At 37.9% G+C, this 24138-nt stretch overlaps 1 protein-coding gene across 5 annotated transcripts; it reads right to left on the bottom strand.

Moving 5' to 3' along the window:
* Positions 1–849: 849 nt before the first annotated feature.
* On the bottom strand, positions 850–24138 carry SLC35A3 (solute carrier family 35 member A3). 5 transcript variants are annotated; one of them, XM_085068188.1, is made up of 9 exons: positions 24009–24097; positions 20004–20077; positions 13803–14083; positions 12874–13063; positions 12663–12785; positions 11384–11555; positions 8711–8829; positions 8070–8203; positions 850–5916 (listed from the first exon to the last, which is right to left on the bottom strand). In XM_085068188.1, exons 2-9 carry the CDS (start codon positions 20037–20039, stop codon positions 5826–5828), a joined length of 1146 nt encoding a protein of 381 aa, XP_084924314.1. In that variant the 5' UTR covers positions 20040–20077; positions 24009–24097; the 3' UTR covers positions 850–5825. The 5 variants fall into 5 exon arrangements, with proteins under 5 accessions (XP_084924314.1, XP_084924316.1, XP_084924312.1 ...); XM_085068190.1 differs by having other exon boundaries at positions 12874–13028; positions 13879–14083; XM_085068186.1 differs by lacking the exon at positions 20004–20077 and having other exon boundaries at positions 24009–24138.

Raw genomic sequence — 24138 nt, 5'->3', positions numbered from 1 at the left:
TGTCTGTTATATCTGAACACCTGCAGTGTTCAATCCTCTATACTAAGTAAATGCATACTCCTACCTGCTAGCTGTAGAAGACATTACCATCATTTTGGAAGCTGGATGAAAGAGGACAGAGTACTTATCTCCCCAGATGGATTCCAAGGCACAGGCAGGTGATGGTTTCAGATAAGACACATCTGGGAGTGCTTTTACACCAAACTGGAAGAACACTGTCTGCTGCAACCCAGTATTCTGAACCAGCTATGCTCCTTTGTTTAGATGATGAATAATTAATTTGTTACCTAATGGCATAAAAGTTTTTTAGTTTAAATTATGTTGCATATGAACGTTAAGAGCAGGGCAAAATTGACAAAAGGTACTAATAGAAATGAAGTGCCCTGAAAACTGCTGATGAAATGACCCAGTTTTATTAACTGTATCTTCAGGAAGGGCAGCAAAACATGTTATCCATCATCTAGAGCAATGTGTTTGTGAACTCTGCTCAGGTCTTTGATATATTGTAAATTATAGCTATACAGAGCTCCTTCCAGGATTACAGTGTTTGACAATCACAGCCCATACTGTAACTGGATATGGATACCCAGGTGCTCCCTACCACCCCCGGTTCAGGAGAGATCTGGGTTTTCAGAGTGGAAGAGCACGGAGTGTCACAAGAACACTGCTCTTGAATGTGATTCACAAGAACTCATGACAGTGGTCAAAAAACAAGCACCTCTCAGTCAAAATGAAACTGCTGACAAATTCAGCAAGATGTATGTTAAATGACACCATTAACAAACATCTTACAATAGCCTCCTAGAGTTTATCGAAAATTATGCTAAAATTTTATTCTGAAATATTAGATGTTAGCTAAAACATTTTATTTCTGCTAAAATATGCATAAGGCAAGCCTCTCCTTTTAACAAAGCTCTCAAACAGTTTTTAAATCATATTCTTAATAAAGAGAGTGCTTAATTTTAACCAGTTTATTACTGCAGTGGCATTATCTACACATACAGAAGAAAAAAAAATACAGTATTTTCCCTCAATATGGATTTAAAAAAGGACTGTGTTAGGTCATGTAAGATGCATTCCAGTGTTCAGCAGTGTTACACCAAAAAAATAACCTTTTCTACACTGCCTGGAAAAACCATATATTAGAACTGTATTCAGTGTAATCACACACAGATACCAATATCAACATATAAAAACCTAAGGCTACCTTAAAAATTTTGCTACAATGTTTGAATATACGATTTATATTGGGACTCATATGGACAGTAAAGACAAAGTTTAAAAAATCTGAAAAAATTATACTCATGGCAGCAAATACAAACATATGCTTAGCATATAAGCTATTCTCATTGAGCTATAAATCACTAATGAAATTAACTACAGTCAGCATGATGATGGAAGGTTGAAGATGAGTTAATGTGTCATGTCTACCCTTGGATACAATGTGCAGCAGACATTCAAGGACAAGAACAAGCACTGAAGTGCAAGTCAGGACAGGTTGTTTTTTCTTCTAGAAAGAGTTATAAATTCAGCTGAGAAATACTTAGAAAAATTAAGAATTCAACTGAACAGAATTTTGGACAGTAACTGAAGCAGAAGATATAACCCACTCAATTCCATGTATTTTGCTGCATTTTCCCCTGCATTTTTCTTCAGTAAAATATCTTCATTCTAGATACCTAAAAACATATGATGAGCTTACCTGGAAAGAGCAGGACTCTCTAGTCTCTTCCTCTGGAAAATAATCAGCATTAATAATGAAAAGAACAATTAAAACAAAGGCAAGGAAACACTACTTGGACTTTCTCATAGTAATACACCACCTTAGGTAATGACACATTACACACATATGGTATAATCTCACGTTATAGATAAACATTACCTTTCTAATACACAAAACCCCTCTTTTTTTTAATAACTCATTCTTTCAAAACATAGATTTCAGATATGAAAGGAATGCATAGTCCTCCTCAACACAATATACAGTAAGAAACATTGTCACCAGGAGGAAAATGAGCAACAAGTTCAATTTTGGAAAATGACAATCACTCAAATACAACAGAACATGCAGGGCTGATCAGGAAATATATTAAAATATGAAAGTTACTGACGACAAAACCAGAAGAAATGCAATGTTTCATTTATCAATTTAAAAACAGTTCAACAAAATCTATTACAGTATTTTGAATTACAGCCATAAAAATAAGTTAGAAACACAAAACAATTATGAACTACTGTGAGAGGCCTGTATGCGCATGAAACACAAGCAAAATGAGATTTTCTTTTTGAGGAAAGATAAAATGACAGTTACTAAAAAGTTGCAGCAAAAAACCAAGGTGTTATACTGTAGAAGCTGAATGTAGAACATTAATCCCCCCTTTACTGAAACAAATAAAGAGGGAGGTTTTCTTAAAGTTTGTCTAAAAGAATGGAGTTGAATAAAACGATACAATTATCTGAATTCTTTGAGAAAAAAACATTACTGGGCACTTGTGGATTGCTTAGAAATACAATGGTGAAAAGTTTATCTTACTTTATTAGACTCAAGTTTCTTCACCACTGAACTGATTTGCTTTGAAGATAGTCTTAAGTTTATTGTTATTTGACCATTTATCATGTATCCCAGAGATTCTCAAATAAAACTACTAAATATCCAAGTATTCAATAAATACTAGTATGTCCATTATATGTCTTGAAAAAAAAATCACATAATTCAAGTTATTGTAAAATAAATACCTAGCTGTAACTTCTATAACTTTATAAATATTTAAATAAAATTCTTCTAAGTACAGGTTATCCTCCTAAATATACAACTAAACTAACAAAAACATTGTCTAAAAGTCAAAAAAGTAGTTCAGAAAGAGAAGTTTATTTTTGGGAAGTTAGACTCCTACAGAGTTTGCTTTTAGGGCAAACTCACAGCACACTGTCCACTACTTCCCAAAGCTCTGTGCTAGCTATGCCTCTTTGGTTAGTTAATGAGTTATAGACTTAAAACTACTTAAAAAAAATTAAAATCCAAATACAAAAGTATCTCAGTGAGAAAATGTGCATATGCTCTCTGATTGCAAAGCAATCAGTAAGCCCTCCTCAAACCCTTTCTTTTCTCATGAAACACATGCTATCTGTCCTTGTCCAGAGCAACACCTCAGAGAAGAGCCTTTCCTCAGCCTGCCAAAGGCTAAGGAAACAGCTAAAAATGCAAATTCATTTTTCCTTTTCAGCAACAAATCTATGAAGAGATCTATCCTTCTGCTGGAAAACATAATTGGACTGACAAATGAAAGCACAGAAGTCACTGATTTACAGACAGGAGTTACTGTTCCTAGCACAGCAGATAAGATTTCCAAAGCTGCATGGCATCCTATTCCAAAGCAAAGAGCACATATTCCTATTCTTTCTTTTAAACATCCTTACTGGCAAATATTGATGGGTGCACCTGAAATATTAAAACTAGGCTACACATCACAGAGCTCGAGCCATGTGGCAATTATTTGGCCTATTTGGTCCCTTCCTGTACAACCGGCTTTAAAGTGTTCTCAACCTGTTCTTACATTTTTTGGAGACTTTTCTAAGGAAAGTAACCAGCTGAATCACCTGAACACTTCCATTGCTGTGATTAATGAAATCAAAAGTATTATTGTGCAGGCCAAACTTCAGTTGAGAGATTACCACCAGCACTTCCCACCTCATTTCAGAGCCGTGAGGTTCCCATTCTGCACTCGGCACCACTGCGAGCCACTGCTCTACGTATACATCTTACCTCACGCTGCACTGCACTGGGGAAATGGCGAAATGTGACTTTTCAAAGACTGTGCCCCATTGAATGTTACAGGTAAAAGATTTAATATTAACATAGAATGCCTATTTAGATAGTTATGACTGCCAAGTAGCAAAGCTCCTGCAATTACAACGTGCTGGGACAGATTCACAGTTCACAAATCTTAGTAAGCCCTCAGCATAGCTCTGACATTTCTTTAATGTCTTGCTCTGATAAGATAAACAAACAAAACATCGATGAAACATGTAATTGCCAACAGAAGAAAAACACTACTTTTACTTGACTGACAAGTGGAATTCTTTCTTTCCCATTTACAACATTTCAATAAGAAATCTCAGAGCACTCCTACAGAATCTCCTCGTCAATCAGATGAGCTACTTTGGTAAGCATTTTAAAACACCTTTCTCTTTAACCATTTTCTTTAGCACAAGACCGAAGTGAGAAAGAGCATGAAGGGAGTGGTGGTGGGGAACAAGGGAAATAAAGACATTTTTGCCACTTGCCATTCCACTGGTAAGGGACTCCTGACATGTTTTTGTATAAATGCACCATCACAAGTGTCACACAAGTCACCCAACATTAACATTCATTGTGAACAGTCTCCTGAAAACCAATGATTTTTAAGACAGTTTTTTGTTTATTAGTTCCAGATTTGTTTTAGTGTTTCTGACTATATGCAAATATTTCAAGTGAAGTGTTTATAACAGTCTAATTGATCTAATTGCAGCGAGGTTTCTTTGTGACTTTTTTTTTGTTTAAAACAGGACAGCATGCTTTTATGTTTACCTATTGCACAATTAATTGCTTTTTAATTATGTTTCCTATTAAAGTAATTCCACTACTAGACTGAATAACTCCAGAGAACCCATTTTGGTCTGTTGGCTCAAGGACTCCCAGAACAAAATAACAATTAAAAAAACTCCAGCAAACTCTAATTAAGCCATTACATAGAAATATACAGAAAAAGCCTTGAAGAGTTCATGAGTAAACAACACTTGTTTAAAAAACACCTCTGTAATAAAGTACAGTACAGTATACAGATGCCATACCATAGTATCTCCAGATGGAGCTGTTAGACAGTGATATGTCTTTAAACCGTTTATTATAGGCTGTTTGATTTTTTAAATTGTGGTTTAAAAAAATCTTCAGAAGCTATTTAAAGCACAGAAACTACTTTTAAGGTTCTAGCAGAAAGTTGATTTATAATCAGTAAAATAACAAGAATGAACATTACATCTGAGCAAGCACCCATCATAACCCTAGTCTTACTCCCATGTTAGCATGGTAACCTCCAGCCTGTGTTCCCAGAGTTATTCCATCTGTCACAACACTACAGGCTGATGAAGGCTGGAGTATTCCTCCCTTTGTGTACTTCAGTGAGAATGTTAACATTCTTACAACAGTTTATATAAGCAACAGAACTATAATATTATTTAATAACAGACTCCTGTTATTAAATCAGCCTTCGAAAAATATAAAAATATTTGATATTGTGAAAGTGTCTTTAAATCATATTTCAATTTTCACAGTTTTAATAAGGAATACCTAATTAGAACCATCACTTTAGAACTATGACATTCAGCTCATTTCACGGAAATAGACGAACAGTTAAAAACTTAATTTCTAAGATTAAATAGAATCCAATCGCAAAAACATACAATCTGACAATGTTGTCATGTGCTCTTTCAAAGAGTGCATAGGACATATTTCTGCAGCAGTCAATACAGTAATTCTTTTGATGCAATCTCAGTCAAAGCTGTAAACATTCCTAATTGTAGTTTCTTGGAAACTTTTGGTTCCTTTCAAGTTTTTATTAGCAAGTTGCACTGGGCATTCCCCTGACATTTTCCCCCCCCATCAGTTACAGACAGCGTTATCCTCCACCTGTAACCCCTCTGGCTGTTCAGAACTACTCATCAGCATTTCTTCAGTACATTCAGGGCAGTCATCCTTCCCTTGCAATGCACAGTGACACTTTCCACATGCCAGTGCTAGCAAGGCCCCCAGTGCATGATCTCGAGAAGCAGGTTGATAAGGAAGTCTGCTATGCCTTAATGGGATTTCCAGCAGGTTTGGGATCATAACCGTATAGGAAAGTAGCTGCTATTACAAGAATGGCTCCGAAGAAAAAGACACTGAATAGAATAGGGATGAAAAAAAAAAGTTTGTTACAGTTGATGCAAATTTATTTATGTAATATAATTAAAAGAAAGGACGTTCTTCCATGAGGAAAACAGGAAGATAAATTATATTTGTCCAATTTATAGAGAACAAAATAATTTGCACATATTTATTTTAGAGGGATGCAGAAAGTTGTTGAAATAAGAAACTTTTAACTACTAATTAATTTATCATTGACACATTCTGAAAATTAAAATTATACTTTCATGGAACAATTCACAAAAGCAATCAGATCAGTCCTCTTTTTCATCATACTTTTCCTAGAGATGTGTGCAAAATGGAAGCAGACGCTGAAGAAAAGCAGCTACTGTGGCTACCCACCCCTTTTTAACGTATTATATACCTCGTTATTGGAGCTGTGTTTGCATTGAAGCCCAAAGCTTATGTCAAGACAAATTACTGCTGCCCAAGAAGCAGTTTGCAAGTCAGTACAATCTAATTTTTAGCCGATATAGAAAGATTTGTCTCATGAAAACACACAATGGCATCTTTTCTCTTGTGACATTTTGGCCTTTCAAGTTGTTTTGATAGTTACAAGTCTGATACAAAATAACCAAAGCCAGCAGACAATCAGTACGCATTTTAAAAAAGAACCTTCTAATAGACATGACAATGTCAACAATTTGATCTTCTGAACCAAATGCTAAAAAACCTGTGGTATATGACATGATAATCCTTCAGAGAATACATCCAGCGTGTTTTGGGACATGGCCCATTGCAACACATTCAAGCATTTAAATACTTTACATCCATTACCGCATCAAAACTGCTTGTTGATGTGACAAACAATTACACAGTTTCAGCTCAAATACATTGTTAGCATTGGCAAGGGACTAAAGATTGAGTTTGATTAACTCAAGTTAATCAAATTTTAATAAATGGGAGGGCTTCAAGTTCTATGTGCTGCTACTTGGCTCAATTTAATTCTTAACATGTTTGCAGAAGAGGTTAAGTTACTTACTGATTTTCCATTTGACTACACAGAAATTATTAAACCACTTTCTTCATTTGTTACAATGGGACAAATACAGTCCACTTATCATTTAAGTTTAATATCTTCCACTTCTTAAACCTAAATAGCTGCTCTACTTCCTTTTTTGAATGTTTAAGTAAAGCCCTGATAATACAGAATCGCAGAATGGGTAGGGATGGAAGGGACCACAGTATTACAAACATATACTTTTAGATAAAAAGATGTTTCTTTTTACCAGATACAAAAGTCTTAAATATTATTAGAAATATTTTTATGCTATGAGTATGTGCAACATATGCAAGGAGTGTCAGTCAATTATAAGCAAAATCCTATTACTGTATGTGGAAGTGGGATTATTAATTCTACACTCCATCCAGGAACACGCACTGCCAAGACAAGCAGTGTTCTGAACCTACCCATGTACAAAATCTTTGGTACATAGAGCCACTAGAGTCTGATCCCCAAAACATCAGAACATTGTACAAGGCCTCCAAGAATGCAACAAGCACTTTTCTTTCTTGGCTGTTTTCACTACTAAACATGGTGCTGCCTTTAGAAACAGCTCTGCCTTTGGGCTTCTGGGTGCCCTCGGGCAACTCAGTGCTGCAGCGTCACCACCACGGGTGTGTGACTGCAGGTAGCTCTGCTGAAGGCTGCGGTGCGGGCGGCCGGTGGGCAGCACAGAGGCGATGTCCCTGTGCCGGGGACACGGAGCAGCGGCGGGCAGCACAGAGGCGATGTCCCTGTGCCGGGGACACGGAGCAGCAGCGGGCAGCACAGAGGCAATGTCCCCGTGCCGGGGACACGGAGCAGCGGCAGCCCCTCGGCCCGCAGCCCGCAGCCAAGGGCGCAGTGCCCGCGCGGGGCCGCAGGGGGCGCGCCTGGGCGGCAACAGCGGCACCGGGCACCGGGCACGGCAGCAGCCAGCGGCAATCACCGCCTGAAACACCCTACTAGCCACGGCATGAGGCTAAACTCGGATGTGCAAGCTCTGCCTAAACATTCTGAAAGTGTGGCTTGGATGGGTTTGTTTTTTTATTTTCCAGTTTTATCTGGGAAGCAGTAAGGTTTTTTTTTGTTTGTTTGTTTTTTTATTTTTTTTTATTTTTAGTATAGATGGAAAATAACTCTTACCTTGTAGGGACAAAATCTTGCAGCCAGAAATAGGAGATCAATGTTGACAGTATAATAGAGAGAGATGTTGCAAATCCCTTTAAAATGTTGTCTGCATATTTTATCACAGCAGCAATCACCAGCCCTCCAAGTGCCTGGAAAAATGAGGTTTAGATTCACAAACTGATAATTTGACTGAGAACAGCTATTTTAACACCATGCACTTTCTTTAGGAAAAGCTTTTGTCTATGTTGAGGAACAACACATTTATATTATATTATGGATATGCACTGTTGACAATAAATATTGGAGCTGTTATTTCCCCATTAAAGAAATTGTTGCTCATATTACCACCATTAAATGAGGGGAAATGCTTGTACTCTACATTTATAGCCACAGGATGAAGATCATATATACAGACAATTTCAAACATTGCAAAATAAATAATGCTTACACACTTTTAATTTGCACAGTACTTAATCACATGGTTGCTATGTATTTTCCAGGGTTTTATTTAGAGGTTTATGTTAATAATGATAGATCAGACTTTTGACTACAGAATTCTCAGTAGCTTCAATGACACCCATTAGTTTCCCCAGTCATTTACAGAACAGTAAATCCCCGAGTGCCTTCACAGAAACATGCAATACATGGTATCTCACCTGTAGAACAACCACCACCCAAGTAAGTTTATTGTATCCTTGAAAAAATCCATTCTTTGACAGTTGTTCTCCATCATAAATGTAAACACCCATCAGTCCAAATATGCTACCAAAAAATCCTGAAAGTACAAGATTTATTTAAAAGCTTCAGGTGAAAAACATGCAAACATTCCTCATCCTTAAGGGCTGCTCACATATTTCTGATTTTAAAATTGGACTGTCACTTGCAATACCATCACATCCAAATGCAATCAGTTTCCTGTTCTCTTTTAAGACCTATGCTCCACACTTAGAACAAGTTGCGATTGTTCCCATTAATATATTCTAATGTACTTATCTTCCATTGCTTTCTACTGGGAGTGATTTTTGTTTATGGCATATAGCAAAATCCACTTAAATGCTATTTCAGTTTTCCTGAAACTAGTTCTGACTGAAGGCTGAAGTCACACTGCAACCTGGAGAGAAAAGCAGGGAAAACTCTCAATGCAGGAGAAGGTCTCTGACACAGCAGGAGCAGCAATTAGCAGTTTGCCAATTCAGTCAAAGATCTTCCAAGTGGGATTCTCCTGAGCCAGTCTCAAACACATTGAATGTTTACTTGTAGAAAATGAAAACCAGGTTGGAATATGTTTTTTTTGTCTGTGTTTTAAGAAAAATTCTATTTCAAAGCTCTTACTTATGAATGACTTGCTCCTGAATAATACAATGTCCGAAGTGGGCAACTACCTTGCCCTTGCAGAAAGAACACACCAATGTATTTTTGGAAATGTGATTTCATATTTTATGTATTTTGTAAAAGCTGTATTTAATATTTACATATATATAATATGTATTATTTAACTGTATTTATGTATTTAAAGTTTCTAAAAACTTTCCATGAAATATGACAACACAGTTTTATTTCTGAACTGAAAACAACCTCAATAACAAACATATTCAACTGAGCTTCCTACTGAGGCAGATTAAGCTCACTAAAAAAGTAAATACAATACTCAGATGATCTGATTCTCACTATAAGCACAGACATTTCTGTCTTCATATATCACTGTCCTAGTCATCCATTACCTTGAAGAGTTTGCATTTAGACACACTCTGTTCTGCTCTCATTGTTTCACAAAGCAGTCACTGGAACATTCAATACGTGACCAGGCCAACTATCAAACTAAGTGAACTCATTTCTTTTGTACATACTTCTGTGCACTGTAGAAAAATCTGAACTATGTTTTAGAATAGATGACTGATTTTTCAACAATTATGGATTCTTACCAGAAATTATTTCAGATACCTGCTGTCCATGAAAGCACTTTTAACGTGTAAACTGAGAGTGATAATAATCAGCTTTCCTTGGCAGCAGATTTTACACCGCAGCTCCACCCAGAACATCAAACCTTACCTTAAATCCTCGACCAAGCCCCAGCCAGCAACCCTCATCTGCCCCCAAAATTCCCTAACATAACGTTTCCTAATGTATTCCCTACACCCTGTTCAAGAAAACTTAGTTTTAATGCAGACAGTTTCCATAAATACTAGCAGATAGTAAGGAGAGGTTTTGATTCCTTTTGCTGTACTCAAGTTTCAAAACATTATGGTAATGTAAAAATGTTGTAATATATTAAAAATAAAGTAAATTAAGTTCTGTATTTTTAACTGAAACCATTATAATTAAAACAGAGTAGTAGGAAAATAAAGGAAAAAAATATGGCTTATTGAACAACTAACTAATTACAAAAGAACCCACACCATCTCCTGTTTTTATAGTACCGCACTACATTCTACCAGACTCAGTACACAGCTCTGATCCACTCAGTCATCTCACGATTTAACTCTACAGTGTGGATTTGATCACTAGTCCACTCTAAGGGGAGGACAAATTCTGCTCAACACATCCATTCAAATTTGCCATAAATAATTATTGCCTACAGGTGAGGACTAGAGGGATTCCATTAGAGAAACAAAGGCAACAGTAAGATTTGTCTCTGTTGCAAAACAGGAACAAAAAGGTATTGTTGATATCATGTTTCCAACCCTATAAATGGGACAAGATTGCTTTGAAGTGGGGGAAAACTTACTCAGGAATACAGATCAACTCTGTGGCCATTAACATCTGGGGTCTAGAAGATCCAAGACTGCTTTGAAAATACTCTTACTGATGTAGGTAAAGGTATTAAAATAGTTAAGATGAACTGGTCTTTTGCATATGCCTCTCCCCAGTGATTATCCAAACAACTGTAAGAAGCTGACCCCCTGCATTGAAGTAACAGTAATTCATTACCTCAACTTTATTCACAAACAAAGCAGATTTTACAGGTTGGTACTTTTAATCAAAAAAACCTGCCTACCCAGGAACAAGAGAAAACAGATGTCACTTTAAAACATCTCAAAACACTGACTTGGAAACACACTTTATTTTAATATTCCTATATTCTCTAAAAATAGTAAAAAAAATTCACAGATTCTGTACAATTCTACAGATATGCTATTAACAAATTAAATCAAGAAGTAGACTGAAGTTAGAAAGTAACTGCTATAATTTCACCTAGCAAAGTTTTGGTTTAAAAATAACATTTATGCAGCACACTAAAATGTTGGTGATATTTTTTATTTATACATTTATTTTGCACATTTATCTTAATTCTTCAGCAATATCTCACAGACGATTAACATAAAACTTACCAAGCTGAATGTTTCTGATCCACACAGACTGCTTAGTTTCCTTTAATATTTTCTCAAAATAAACCCCAGCAAATCCACTAGAAAAGCACGCGATGAGAACTGCAATCAAGCCTACAAACTGCGATCCTGCTGAATGCTCCTTAGCAGGTGTTGCTTGAGAGTCTGAAGGCCACTGGATGTAAAAACAGTTACACAAAATTCACTGATGAAATCAACTCATGAGCATCTATAAAATGCAAATTTGTTTTTTACCAACAGGAACAGTTACTAAATACAGACAATCAAATGCTTGTAAAGTTTTGTATTTTGCACCATAAATACTTTCAAAGGACTGCAAAGCTACAGTTTTTCTTTCCACATATTTGTAAGGAGTAAAATTGTGCCTGAACTGGGAGAATACTCATTAATTTAAACAGTTGCAGGATTTATGTTTTATAAGTAAAAACTGTTTTTTGAATCCTCATGTGACTTATCATGGTCATTCACTACAAGCAACTTGTGCCACCCAACAGTTGGTTACCTTACAGATATAAGCACACTTAGAAAACTACTTACAGCAGCTGTCTTTAAGATGGGATGAATTGTCTTTTTCATGTGCCCCTCTTAGGTGATTGTGCAGACCAGTTAAATCTTGCAGTGTGTCTAATGCTAACTGAATAAAATGCAATGCCATAGGCAAAAACTTACTGAAGAGTCTGTTAAACACTGTCAGAGTGCTTTGTTCTCATTTTTCATTATTTAACTTAATTACCATAGCTTTTTTCAAATCCTTAAGTTTTAAAACAAAAATTTCTAGGATATACTAAAATCTGCTAAAGATTCTTAGAATAGTCTCTTATCCCATAATCCTGCCCTGTGAAAATTATGAACTCTGGTACCTGCACTATTTACAGCTGAGGCTCATTTTGCTTTTTGAAATAGTCCAATGTAAATTTGACATGCTGAAACCATACAGCCTGTGCTATCAGAGAAGAGCTGTGAATTTCTAATGTCTGAAGAAATGTGCTAATAAACATTGCTATCATTGTTACTTGCAGACTGCGTCAGAGGCCCTGTCTCATTCTACAGTAGAGCACTGGGTTGCAAAAGAGGTGTTATCTTCTGCTTTTGAACCATTTCTGGTGTCCTCCAGACCTGGCCATGTGTGATTCAGAGCTCCTGACTATACTCTGGTGCTCGTGAGCAGCTGGTAGAATCAGAAAGCTGGATAATCAGTATAGAAATCCATGTTTCTTGAATAAACACATTAAAACCCCACAAACCACCTGCTAATATTTACCTGCACGAATGCCACTCCTGTCATCAATATTACTAGTGACAGCCACTGGTATACACCCAATTTCTTGCTCAACATGGACACAGAAAACAATGCTGTGGTGAGAATTTTCAGTTGATATGTAACCTAGAAAAACCAGAAACAGTTACTACTACTACTCCATAATTCATGGGGTTTTTTTTGAAACTTACAGAGAATTCCAAACATACAGTACCTGGTATGTGGCTGCATCTAGGTTTGACAATGCTACATAAAGCAAGTTGTTCTGAAGAGTGTAAATTCCTGAAGGAATAGCAAGTTTAAGAGTTTCCATGGGTTTGTTAAGGATTTCATCATGTAGCACTCTGTTCAGAGTCCGTAAATTGCATTCTAACCAAAGAAATAGTAAAAGAAATAGACATTCACTAAAAGGAAAGGGGAAAAAAGAGAGAAACAGCAATGTTCTGTTCTTAAAATTGTTGCCCCTTTTTATAGCTGTCACTAGGCCAAGACCAGAAAATACTATCTATGCTTGTTTGACTTTCACAGGCCTTGTATAAGTAACGAAAAATGGCTGCTAGTGTCTTCCTGCAGCCTAGAGATGCAGAATGAAAACAATTATTCAAAACACTTTGAGTAAAACTTATTGAAAACGTATCAATAATTTAAGATAATATACCAAAGAGTATCACCTAAAAAGTGCACATTTAGAATTCTACAGAGTCATCAATATTTATGCATATACAATGACATTTTTAAGCTACTGAAAATCAAATAGAAACCAGATAAATTCAGTTTAAAATGCACAAAAGAAGAACTGGAGTACATGTGAATATAATTTCTTTTTCTAGCTTAAAACTATGATTCTTCCTGTAACAATGAAATTGCTCCCTCCCTTCTGCATCTGCCGTTTATCACAGGTTTCTAAATCATCATTCATGATTTGGACACTTAAAGCTTTAAATTTTTTCCTACTTATACATATGGATTTCTTAAAATGCCTGAGCAAACACAAACTTTGAGATGTTAGCATAAAGTTTATTCTCTCACTCCTTAGTATCCACATTCTCTTAAGCAAATATTAAGCAAGTATGATTCTTGTCTTCCCAAGACTATTTCTTACACAAGGAGAAGGGAAATGCTTTGTTGTATGCCTGTACTCACATGGCTGCTTTGCAGTTGCCACTACAATACAGCATATTGATTAGGAAAATTACTTGGTGCAAAATTTGACACATACTGCTGTCTTTGTAGACTAACAGAACACAGGCCAAAATCTTCAGAAGTTCAGCAATAACTACTGCAGTGGAGGATAAGTAACGAGGTCCTTCTTCTTTCAGTGTCCGAGAGTAGCGCATGGTCAAGACTAAACTTGTGGTCTGAAAAACCAGGATGCCCAAGGAAAGGTACTTTAAATTGGCAGACATTTCTTGATGTTTTTCTTTCTGAAACAGAAAAAAAGAAACCAATCCAAAGGTAATGCAGATATTGGGAATCACAGATTTCTTTATGTAGGTGAAGGCTCATAAGGTATTTTCAAGGTGAAGGTGTTTTCTGCTGTGGAACAGAATGCCCAGTACTCCTGCTGCAACGAGCTGTTCCCAGACTGAAGAGATCTTCCCACTCTTCCACCTCTCCCGAGTTTGCCAGGTTGCAGTCTCTGCCTTGCCAGATGGCACCGTGCCAGCGAAAGACGGTGAGGGTTGGGCTGCTTTAAATGAGAATGAGAGGTATGCCTGGCAATGAAGGGAGAGTTCTGGGAAAGCAGAGTTGGACAGGAAGACATGACATGGAGGAGCTGCAGAGGAGTCAACACTAAACCTGCCCTGCTGATTATCCTGCTCAGAAAAAAATTAATTGAATATAGATGACTAGGTGACTGCAACTGCTTTCTCATCCTGCACTAACTACCACAAACCTTACGTTTATAAAGCTGTACCATCTGCATCTCTAGCAGGAACTTCCACCAAGTTGATGCAGTTTTCTTTCAATTTGTCACCATTTTAAAGGATTGACTTACTGCAGGAGAGGAGATTTTCTGCAGGAGATTAATAGGGAGGATAATTTTCGTTTTGCAAGCACAATATATGACAAGGAAATTTTAAAAAAGCTTGCTGCTACTCAGAATATCCCATAATTTTTGCTGTCCTTCATATAAAGAACTTCCACACACAGAAACTAATGCTTTTGGTAAAAGATTACCTTCTACTCCCTTCACTGCCCACTTATTCAAAAACAGCCATTTTTTATAATGCCGAAGTTAAATCAAATCAATAACGAGAAGTTTACAAATATGTTTAGACAAGCAAAAGAAAAACAGTAACAAGCCAAGACAATGAATGTGGTTCTCAATTTCAGAAGTCTAAACATGGCACATTTATTGGGTGCATGTGGCAGGGGCATCCCTGTGTTTTACACCTGCAGGCTCACAGCTTCTGACTCATTAACTATCCAGCTTTGTACACACTGCTCAAGGATGTGCTGGTAACTAAATATTTGTAGCTGGAACTGAAGCTGTTTCTTGCTAACTGTATTTCTCTAGCTCAAGATGCATTTCATTGCTGTTTTTGTAGACATTTGGAGAGCTGCACTCTTCAAATATTTCTGACTTGCCTTTATCTTGTCTCTAAGCATTTATAGATTTTCTCCAGTCAAGTTTTCAAAGTCAAATTATTACCTACGTGACACTGACACTTAGAAGACATTGCAGTAACCTGCAAACAGGTGTGAATTACCAACAGACACAAAGATATGAAGTACACACTTGTATCCTACACAATAAAATAGTTTATCTCAAAAATCATGCCATTGTAAAAATAATTTTTAAAGCATACTAGCAAATAAGGAAGAAAAAGATGCCAGGATGCAGAAACTGAGGAAGAAACATGCAAGTTTTTTTAATAGAATCTTAAAAGAAAATACTTTTGTATGAACTATAATCTCATTTAACTTCTGAAAAGACAAATACTAAAGTTGTAACTGCACTGAACAACATGAATCAGACAGAAATATAAAGTATGAAGGACAAGACGGCTGCAGACAATATTCTGTTTTACACTGGTTCTGGTGGAATAATCCATTACATGAGGATGTTAACTGTGGAATTATGAATCCCCAACAACAAAACTGAGATGATCTGTTAGTTGAAGAACTTTGAAGAATAAATTTGCTGCAGCTGAGAACAAGGAGGGGAAAACAGAACAGTTCCTCCAAAGGGATGCAGAAAGGACCTGCATGTTTTGAGACCATGCTTTCTGAAGAAATAACAGCAACACAAATGAGAAAGAGGGAGGAAAAAGGAATGGGAAAAAAAAACATACTGAGAGAAAATACAGAACTGAATTTCACTAAAAGGCCTGCCTATGATACCAGAGAAATTTGACATTTATGTAAGCCAACTTGAACAAACAACTTCTTTCACCTTTCCATCTACCTCCTTTTTTAGTATTGAGACTGGAAAAACTGGAAATAAAGAGCAATACATTGTTAAGATGGAAAACAATGAATTTTATGAAAGCACACCTACAGAAAAAGAAGTTTTTAAACTTTCTGGTTTTCAGTTTTCAAAATGCTTCTGAACAAAACACAGGTAATGGGAACACAAATACCCCTCCTGAGTCAGACCCAAATTTCTGCATTCTGTCAGCCTATGAAGTGACAAAAGGTTTTATTAATGTTCAGCATTATCAGATACCAATTCTGTAAACTTCAAAACAGGTAATAAGATTAAAAATAATGTTCACTTTTTTTTTCCTGAAATACAACCATCTATTTATGAAGCAGCTTAAGAAGTAATTTTAAAATCACGAGTATGCGAGCAAGTACCAAAGCAATCCGCATGAAAATAAACCAACTAGCACAACAGTTTGATAAGCCCATCAGCAAAGCCATAAAGAATACATACCACATGATTATCTTGAACTTCTGTCTTGTCTTCCTCAGTAGTCATTTCCCCAGAAAATGTATCTCAAAAAGGCACCAGTAGCAGGAAACATTTCCTTACATTAGTGACTTTCCTAAATCACTAATTCAGTTTTCAAAGTTTCAAAATTTCACACAAAACAGAACAAAGTGCCCAGCGTGACAGCTGAAATAAGGGTACTTGTTAAAAGTTGTCCTGTCAGTGGTCAACAAGACCTGCTCATAGACAGCAAGTGTGGGAAGTCTCATGCTGTACTTGCAAGCTGATTCACAGAGCAGGAACTAGAGTCCTGCAACGTACATACGGCAATAATATAACCACTCTCTCCTAAGCACACAGAACATCTTATCAGCTCTCCTGGTCCCTTCTCCTTTCTTTTACAGAGCTGCTGATCAGCTCACAGACCTCTGTGCAAACTGGGAACGAGATCCAGAAAAGGAGCAAAGTATTGAACTTTAAACAGTTGGACTGTCTTCAATTGCAGTTTCAGAGCAGCTTTAGATTTACAGATGACTACCAGAGGTGTAATTGCTTACTTGTAGCCATAAGCTCCTGCCACCCTCACAGCAACAGCCTGTGCAGTTACGGGAGAAATGAACCATTGTCTTCAGTAACAGCCCACACTTTGATTGTCTTAAACCAATAATGATAGTGAAGATCCCAATGCATTTCCTGTACAGAATTACAACTTAGATTTCTTACTGGGCTTTGGACGCATTACTTGGTACTCTGCAGGATGCACCTGCTCAAAAATTCAGATATAGGTTTGCTAATTCAAAGACTGGAAGTTGAGTGCTCACATGAACTCTGTCTTTTGAACTGTATCTTACAGTGAGGTGTGCTAAGGACCTGCAGTTCACTGACTATAATGCTAGATAACCCATCTCAGGGACTAGGCTCATTGCTCTTTTCTTCTGTTAGTTTATGTTAAGTCACCTGCTTCTGCGTCATTTCTTCAGTGTGCCATGGACACACCCTGCAGCCACACGGAACCACACAGCTCTACACAGGAGCCAAAATGCGGGAAGACAAGACGGGATTTACAGCCACGTAAAATTTGAGTTCAGCACACACAGGTGGACAAAATACAGGTGGATCCTATGTGGAGTGTTGTTCTCCTTGAAAGTAAAAAGGAGAAGGACCCTGGAAAGCTTTTCAGAACACAAACCAAAGCAAAGCAATCTATACAGGAAGTAACACATTCAGCTCAAAGTACCATACTGGGCAAAGTCTGAAGAATAACTCTTCAAAGGAAGCAGATTTTTTAAAGTGGAAAATCGCATATTTCCATCTCATAATATTCATTCAGACAAAATGAATAAATTTTTGACTTGAAGATTTTAATCTCCCTTTTATTACCTCCAACCCAGGCTAAAATTTTATATTTTACATTTTATTTTTATTTTGTCCTAAAATACTGGTAAATTCTAATGTTTGCAGAGGAAAGTAGACCATAATCAGTTTGACTAAATGAAGAGCACACATCCCATATATGTTTTTATTTTCCTTTTCCCATTCTTAACAAAACTCATTGATACTAATCAGGGTTTACTACAGAGCAATAAGGTTACAGGACTTTTCTTAACCTTGAGATTTTGTCTTTTAAAGTTCTGATTGTATAAACTTCTGAGTATATCAGCTTCTAAGTATCTACCATTGTAAAATCCTGTCTAAAATTAAGGATTAGTTTATGAACAGATTCTATTATTGAATTTTTAGAAGGACTCAAAATCTGACAGAATTATAGAGAGTATTAGAAAACTTATATGAAAAACCCCAAGCACTTGACATTATCTGAAGATGTAGATGACAGACCAAAAGAAAAAATTAACAATAAATTCCAGCAAGTTTCATACCAGAAAAGTAAGTTAAATCCACCAAAAGATCTGACAAAAATAACCTCTACTGGCAACTATTTCTTTACTCCTCCATACTCTGTCACAAGTAAAGTTTAATTTAAGAAAAAGAAAAATTAACTACTATCATGCTCCAAATCTTCACAGTGATGTCATTACATGAATTAAATTCCTTCCAGCCTAGCTGTGAAATGTTTTCACTGCTGGCAGTCTTTTAGAGTAAAAAAGCCAAGTTACAGGAGTTATTTTTCTTAGCTCTTATTCCATTTTATGATTAATCAGTTGAACATCGCTTAACCAAAGAAAAGGCATTTGTGTATTAGTTACAATGCAACACCAAGCAGAAGTAGACAACAAGCCTCTCAAAACTGCCAAAGGCAAAGTTTAAATTTTCTGGGCCACTACACCAAATTCTCCATATGGGATTTGCTGGAAAATAAACATTGATTGAGTCTGCCTTATGGAAGGAAAACCAGAGTGGAAAGTAAAGCACACTGTGTCATTCCAGTGGTACAGGTATGGACACACTTCCTGGGCACTTGCTTTGAAATCAGGATAACAGATTAAAGAAACAGGATGGTGTTCTCATATTTCTCCAGTGAAATATAAACTTAGTGCTGATGCTACTCCTATACAAATATAATAAGCTGTCAACAAAGGAAAAGCACAATTGGAAGGTGGAGTAAGAGCTAACTCACAGAACCTGAAAAACCTAGTTTTTTAATACTTCCTTCTACGCTTTTATTACTTTCTACATGCATTGCCCTCTTCCCTGTGCTGGATAACATGCAACTTTCATGTCCTTTTCTGCAACACAACTACATTCCTCAGAGGGAAGTTCTATTACATAAATACCTTTTTTTTTTTTGAGCGAACATAGCTTTGTTTTACCAGAAGTAGTATCTAATACATAAATACTTTAAGTGTAGAAATAAATGGAAGGAAGGAACCTCATGAAGTTCAACAAGGCCAAGTGCAAGGGTCTGGACATGGGCTTGGATAATTCAGGAACAGGCTGCCCAGAGAAGTGCAGAAGCTCCACCACTCTATGTGTTCAAGGTTAGGTTGGATAGGGCTTGGAGCAACCTGGTCTAGTGGAAGTTGTCCCTGACCATGGCAGGGGGTTGGAAACAGATGGTCTTTAAGGTCCCTTCCAACCCAAACCATTCTATGATTTTGTGATAAATATCCCACATGGGACAGAGGACGCATAGGCATTTCCAAATCCAGTTAATTGCTGCTGAACTGGGTTCTGAAGTATATTTTACATATATACAAATAGTTTAACTGCCACATTTGGACTGCTATAATTTGACAATACATTTCTTTCTCCCGACACCACCACAAGATGTAATCTGTCATGTCACTTTAATTTTAGTTATGCACGTCCTAAATATTTCTAATAATCTTACACCTTGCATTTCTGACTTTAAAATGTCACTGTGTTTTCCATTTTCCTCATACTGTAAACAGGTTCCTTATTTGTTCCCTCCCATAAGCTATCTACAATTGTCAGCTTTTCCTTCCCAAATACATGGTACTCTTCAACTAAATCACTGCAAATCACTTCATCATTTTAAAACTTACCTTGTTCTTTTTTTCGTTTTCCAGTTTGTTACTCATTTTTCTTGATGGAGGTACTATAAAGTGCACTAAGTACACTATGAAAAAAACCAAAATTGCGTTTCTCTTAGAGCTTGTACACTTCTTCAGAAGTGTAGTTAAAAGCAAATCCTCTAACAAAATTCTTTCCTGATGCTTTTAGCAGAAACTGAGGAATGAAGATTTTTTTTTCACATGAAGGTTTCCTTCAGGCAGTATTTCCAATTTCTGCATTTACATTAAAAAATTCTTAACTGGTGAAAAGAATCAAAAACATAACTGCACTCAAATAATATTTTTAAGACAAGGATATTAAGCAGAACACAGTAGATCCCTGGTGGACCTTGCTCCTGCAACGTCATCTTGCTCCCTAGGCACTACCATATCTCGTGTGCTGGTTGTGGCTGGGGTAGAGTTCATTTTCTTCACAGTAGTTGGTAGGAAGCTGTGTTTGAGATTTGTGCTGAAAAGTGTTGATGACACAGGGATGTTTCCATTATTGCTGAGCAGGGCTTACACTTTTCTGCCTCCCACCCCACCAGTGAGGAGGCTGGGAGTGCACAAGAAGCTGGGAGGAGGCACAGCCAGGAGAGCTGAGCTCAAGTGACCATAGGGATATCCCAGACCATATGGAGTCATGCTCAGCACATAAAGCCAAGAGAAGAAGGAAGGAGGGAAGGTTCAGAGAGATGGTGTTTGTCTTCCTATGTCACCGTTACACGTGATGGAGCCCTGCTTTCCTGGAAATGGCTGAACACCTGCCTGCCCATGGAATGTGGTAAAAGAATTCTTCTGTTTGCTTTGCTTGCATGAGCAGCTTTCGCTTTACCTACTAAACTATCTGTGTCTCAACCTGCAAGTTTTCTCACTGTTACCCTTCTGATTGTCTCTCCCATCCCACCAGGAGGGAGTGAGCAAGTGGATGTGGGGCTTAGCTGCCAGCTGGAGTTAAACCACAACTCTTGGCCATTTTAAAATCATGCAGATGGGTTTTTAAAATTGGCAAGTGAGCTTAGGTATAGAGCAGTTACACATTGAATGGTAACTGTTAAAGATCAACCAATGATTGCTTCTCAACTTTGCTCCAAAACCTTGGCTTCTGCCAAAGATAGTGGAGGCTGTATCAGTGATTCACCAGCCTATCACTCAACCGAGAAATTCCATCATTGCAAAATCTAACAAAGGGAATGCAATTACATATTAACTATTAACTAAAGTCTAATTTCAGAGAATGCTATAAATTGCTTGGGATTCAGGTACGGTTCTCTTAAAGGTTGACAGAAAACTGAGCAGAAAGGGAAAACTCACTTGGATGAGTTTTTTTATGAGCTCCCAAAGGTTTTCTGTTTGTTTCTCTTTTTCTTCTGTGGGAAAAAAATTACCATTCTAATCTATGTATCAGGCAGGAAGAGTAAATTGTGAATCTTAAAATGCAAATTTTGTGGCTAAGTGCTCTTTAAGCCCACCACCTTTACACTTTACACCAAACCTAAGAATCCAGAGATCATATTTTTTTTGACTGATGAAAATTTGGTTTGATGAATATTATACAAATCACATACTCAATATAAATATTCAGCATTCAGGAAATTCAGGCCCTCATTGAGTGAAATGTTAATACCAACATTTCTTGTAAGATGAAGCCTTCGACTCTGCCCAGTAGTGCAATAGTTTTATATTGACATAACAGTCATTAAGCCAAACTGCCTGCCAGCATAGAAATTTGATACAAGCTGCCTGAACTGCCTCTCGTTTTCACACAGTACATACACTGTGTTCATTGTATAGATCACAGTATAGATAGATCCCAGCAGCCACATGCAGACTCTGAGAGCAAGGAGACATTCAGTTCTCAGTTTTGGTTTAAATGCCCATCCCTCCTCAAGCATACAGGAGTGCAATGCCATGAACCCAAGGACTGCTGGAATGCAGCCCCTGCAGATGTATCAAGCCAATGAAGGAGCTTGATTTAAAGTGCTGAAAGACTGAACATTGAATCCAGCTGGGGTTCCGCTACAGATTACACTTAGGCTATTTATGAATGACAAATCAAGTCTGGGTGCTCAAGGCAATACAGTGTGTCAAACACCTCAGTCAAGGTGACCTACTTGGAGTAGAGTAACACAAACCAGATCCTACAGTGAAAATCAATCTGTAGGCACTGCAGAGCACTAGCTACTACAAATAAAATTAGACAGCTGAAAAGTACTAAGGGGTATAAATGTAAGACAAGGTTCAAAAATCCAGTGGCAAAATCCTGAACTCCCAACCATCTGACACTATCATGCCAGATCCTCAGAATCTCTCCTCCCCCCAGAGACATCCTCCACCGATGTGATCCAGCTGTGCAGCCTCCTGAGTTCCAGCAAAGGCACAGAGCCTGCACAAGTGGCATGATTATGTTATGAACTGAAGTAACTGGTGAAGAACAAGCCCAGGTAACAAGCAATTCAAGAACAATATGGGAGAAATAACTGTGTCTAGAAAGCCTGTCCCAAAGATCAAGTATGTGCTGTCCTCACTTAACACTGCCAAATCCTGAACTTTTTTTGTTTTATGGGGACCCCACATGTTTTATGGGGACATGTGACTTGAATTTCACAGGTTCTTGGCTCAGATGAATCCCTGCCTTTTTCTTGTTATTGCAAACAATAGCGTAACCAGAATAAGGAATTAGGTAGGATTGTTAAAGGAGTGTGTTACTTCCTGTTAAAGGAGAGTTAACTTCCTTCTCCAAGGAAAGCAAATTTATACTTACTAGAACCAGTCTTTCCCCAAACCAGTATTTTTGCTACACATACTACTTCTACAAACCAGAACATCATGCATCCCAAACCAATAGATCCTTATCTCTCAGAACTGTGATTTCCAATCACAAGTTCTTCTCACAATGCCTAACAATGTACATGGGAATCATGAGCTACAGTTTCCAAAGGCAGAGGTTATTGTAAATCACTTTCTCCACAGCTGTCACCTCCCTCGAATTCACCCTGCAGCCTCTAGCTCAACTCAGTGTGCACACAGATAAGTCAAGTGCAGTGCCTATGGAGAGCGGCAGCCCCACAGATTTTGGGAAAAGCAGTCCATCACCTAATGTTAATTCTAAGACCCACTTTGTCATTCTGCACATATGTTCTTTGAAAAGCAAAGATCGTCTCAGATCTCAATCCTCCTGTGTAGAGGCCACCACGAAAAATAAAACTTCCCACTGCGGTGCCCACTCAGTTTTAGAAAGGTTTGTTGCATATGTTCTTTATGTCCCAAATAACACACTCCTCTGCTGCTGAAAGCTGTGTCAGTCTTCTCCACCCAATCATTCTTTTAAAACATTTTATCTGGAATCCAAGTCTTCTTCACGCTGGTTTAAAACATAGTTTATAGGATTTAATAAAATGAAACAACTTGGGGTACCTTCAGATATTTATCTTTTACCTTTCAGTTTATTCCATAACATGCATTATTACTTTTGTTATCTCTATATCCTCTGAGTTTCTGCTTAATCCATAACTGCTGGACTGCTAAAGCATTCCTAATTTCAAAAACTTGGTATGAAATTGTGATACCATGCAAATACTTGTAAAATGCGCATTTCTGTGAACTTCACATGCAGCACCACATCACGCATAGTGAGCATCTTCTCAGCAGAGCACCAGCAGCCCAATAAGGGAGTCACAAGCTCAGCAGCACTGACACAGCTCTGGCCAGATCCGTGCCCCTTCCCAACTTCACACACAGCCTCTTCCCCACAGAAACTTCAACTTCACCCTCTCCTCCCTCTTCCCCAAGCCTCTCCATTTCCAGACATTGCTCTCGGTGTCTCTTCAACCCCACCCCTTCCCTCCCCAGCCTGCTCCCACAGACCTGCTTCCCGCCCCATGCACCAGCCCCAAACGTCTCCCCCGCCAGCACAGGCCTCTCTCCGGCTCGCCCCATCCCGCTCAGCCCCGCACCGCTCCCCGCGGCGCGGCCCCAGCCGGGCTCTGCTCCCACCTGCGCGCCCGCCCGGCGGCTCCGCTCGCCCCTCACCGCCGGCCCAGCTCGGCTCGCTCCGGCGCCCGGTGCTTCCGGGAGCCGCGGTCCCGTCCCGCAAAGGCTCCGGCTGCAGCCGAGCCCCGCCCGC

The sequence above is a fragment of the Lichenostomus cassidix genome, chromosome 8 (genome assembly GCF_008360975.1).
Source record: "Lichenostomus cassidix isolate B80296 chromosome 8, HeHo_3.0, whole genome shotgun sequence".
Taxonomy (NCBI): domain Eukaryota; kingdom Metazoa; phylum Chordata; class Aves; order Passeriformes; family Meliphagidae; genus Lichenostomus; species Lichenostomus cassidix.
Note: the sequence above shows the minus strand (reverse complement) of the source record. Positions and strands in the feature narration are given on the sequence as shown.

What these genes read in the sequence shown, in the direction of transcription:
- SLC35A3 (XM_085068191.1), bottom strand. Translation starts at nt 16,587, where the DNA reads ATGACTACTGAGGAAGACAAGACAGAAGTTCAAGATAATCATGTG. An exon ending in GGCAACTGCAAAGCAGCCAT is followed by an intron (nt 13,064 to 13,802) that starts GTGAGTACAGGC and finishes CTTTCCTTTTAG; the next exon opens with TGAATGTCTATTTCTTTTAC. An exon ending in TAGATGCAGCCACATACCAG is followed by an intron (nt 12,786 to 12,873) that starts GTACTGTATGTT and finishes TGGTTTTTCTAG; the next exon opens with GTTACATATCAACTGAAAAT.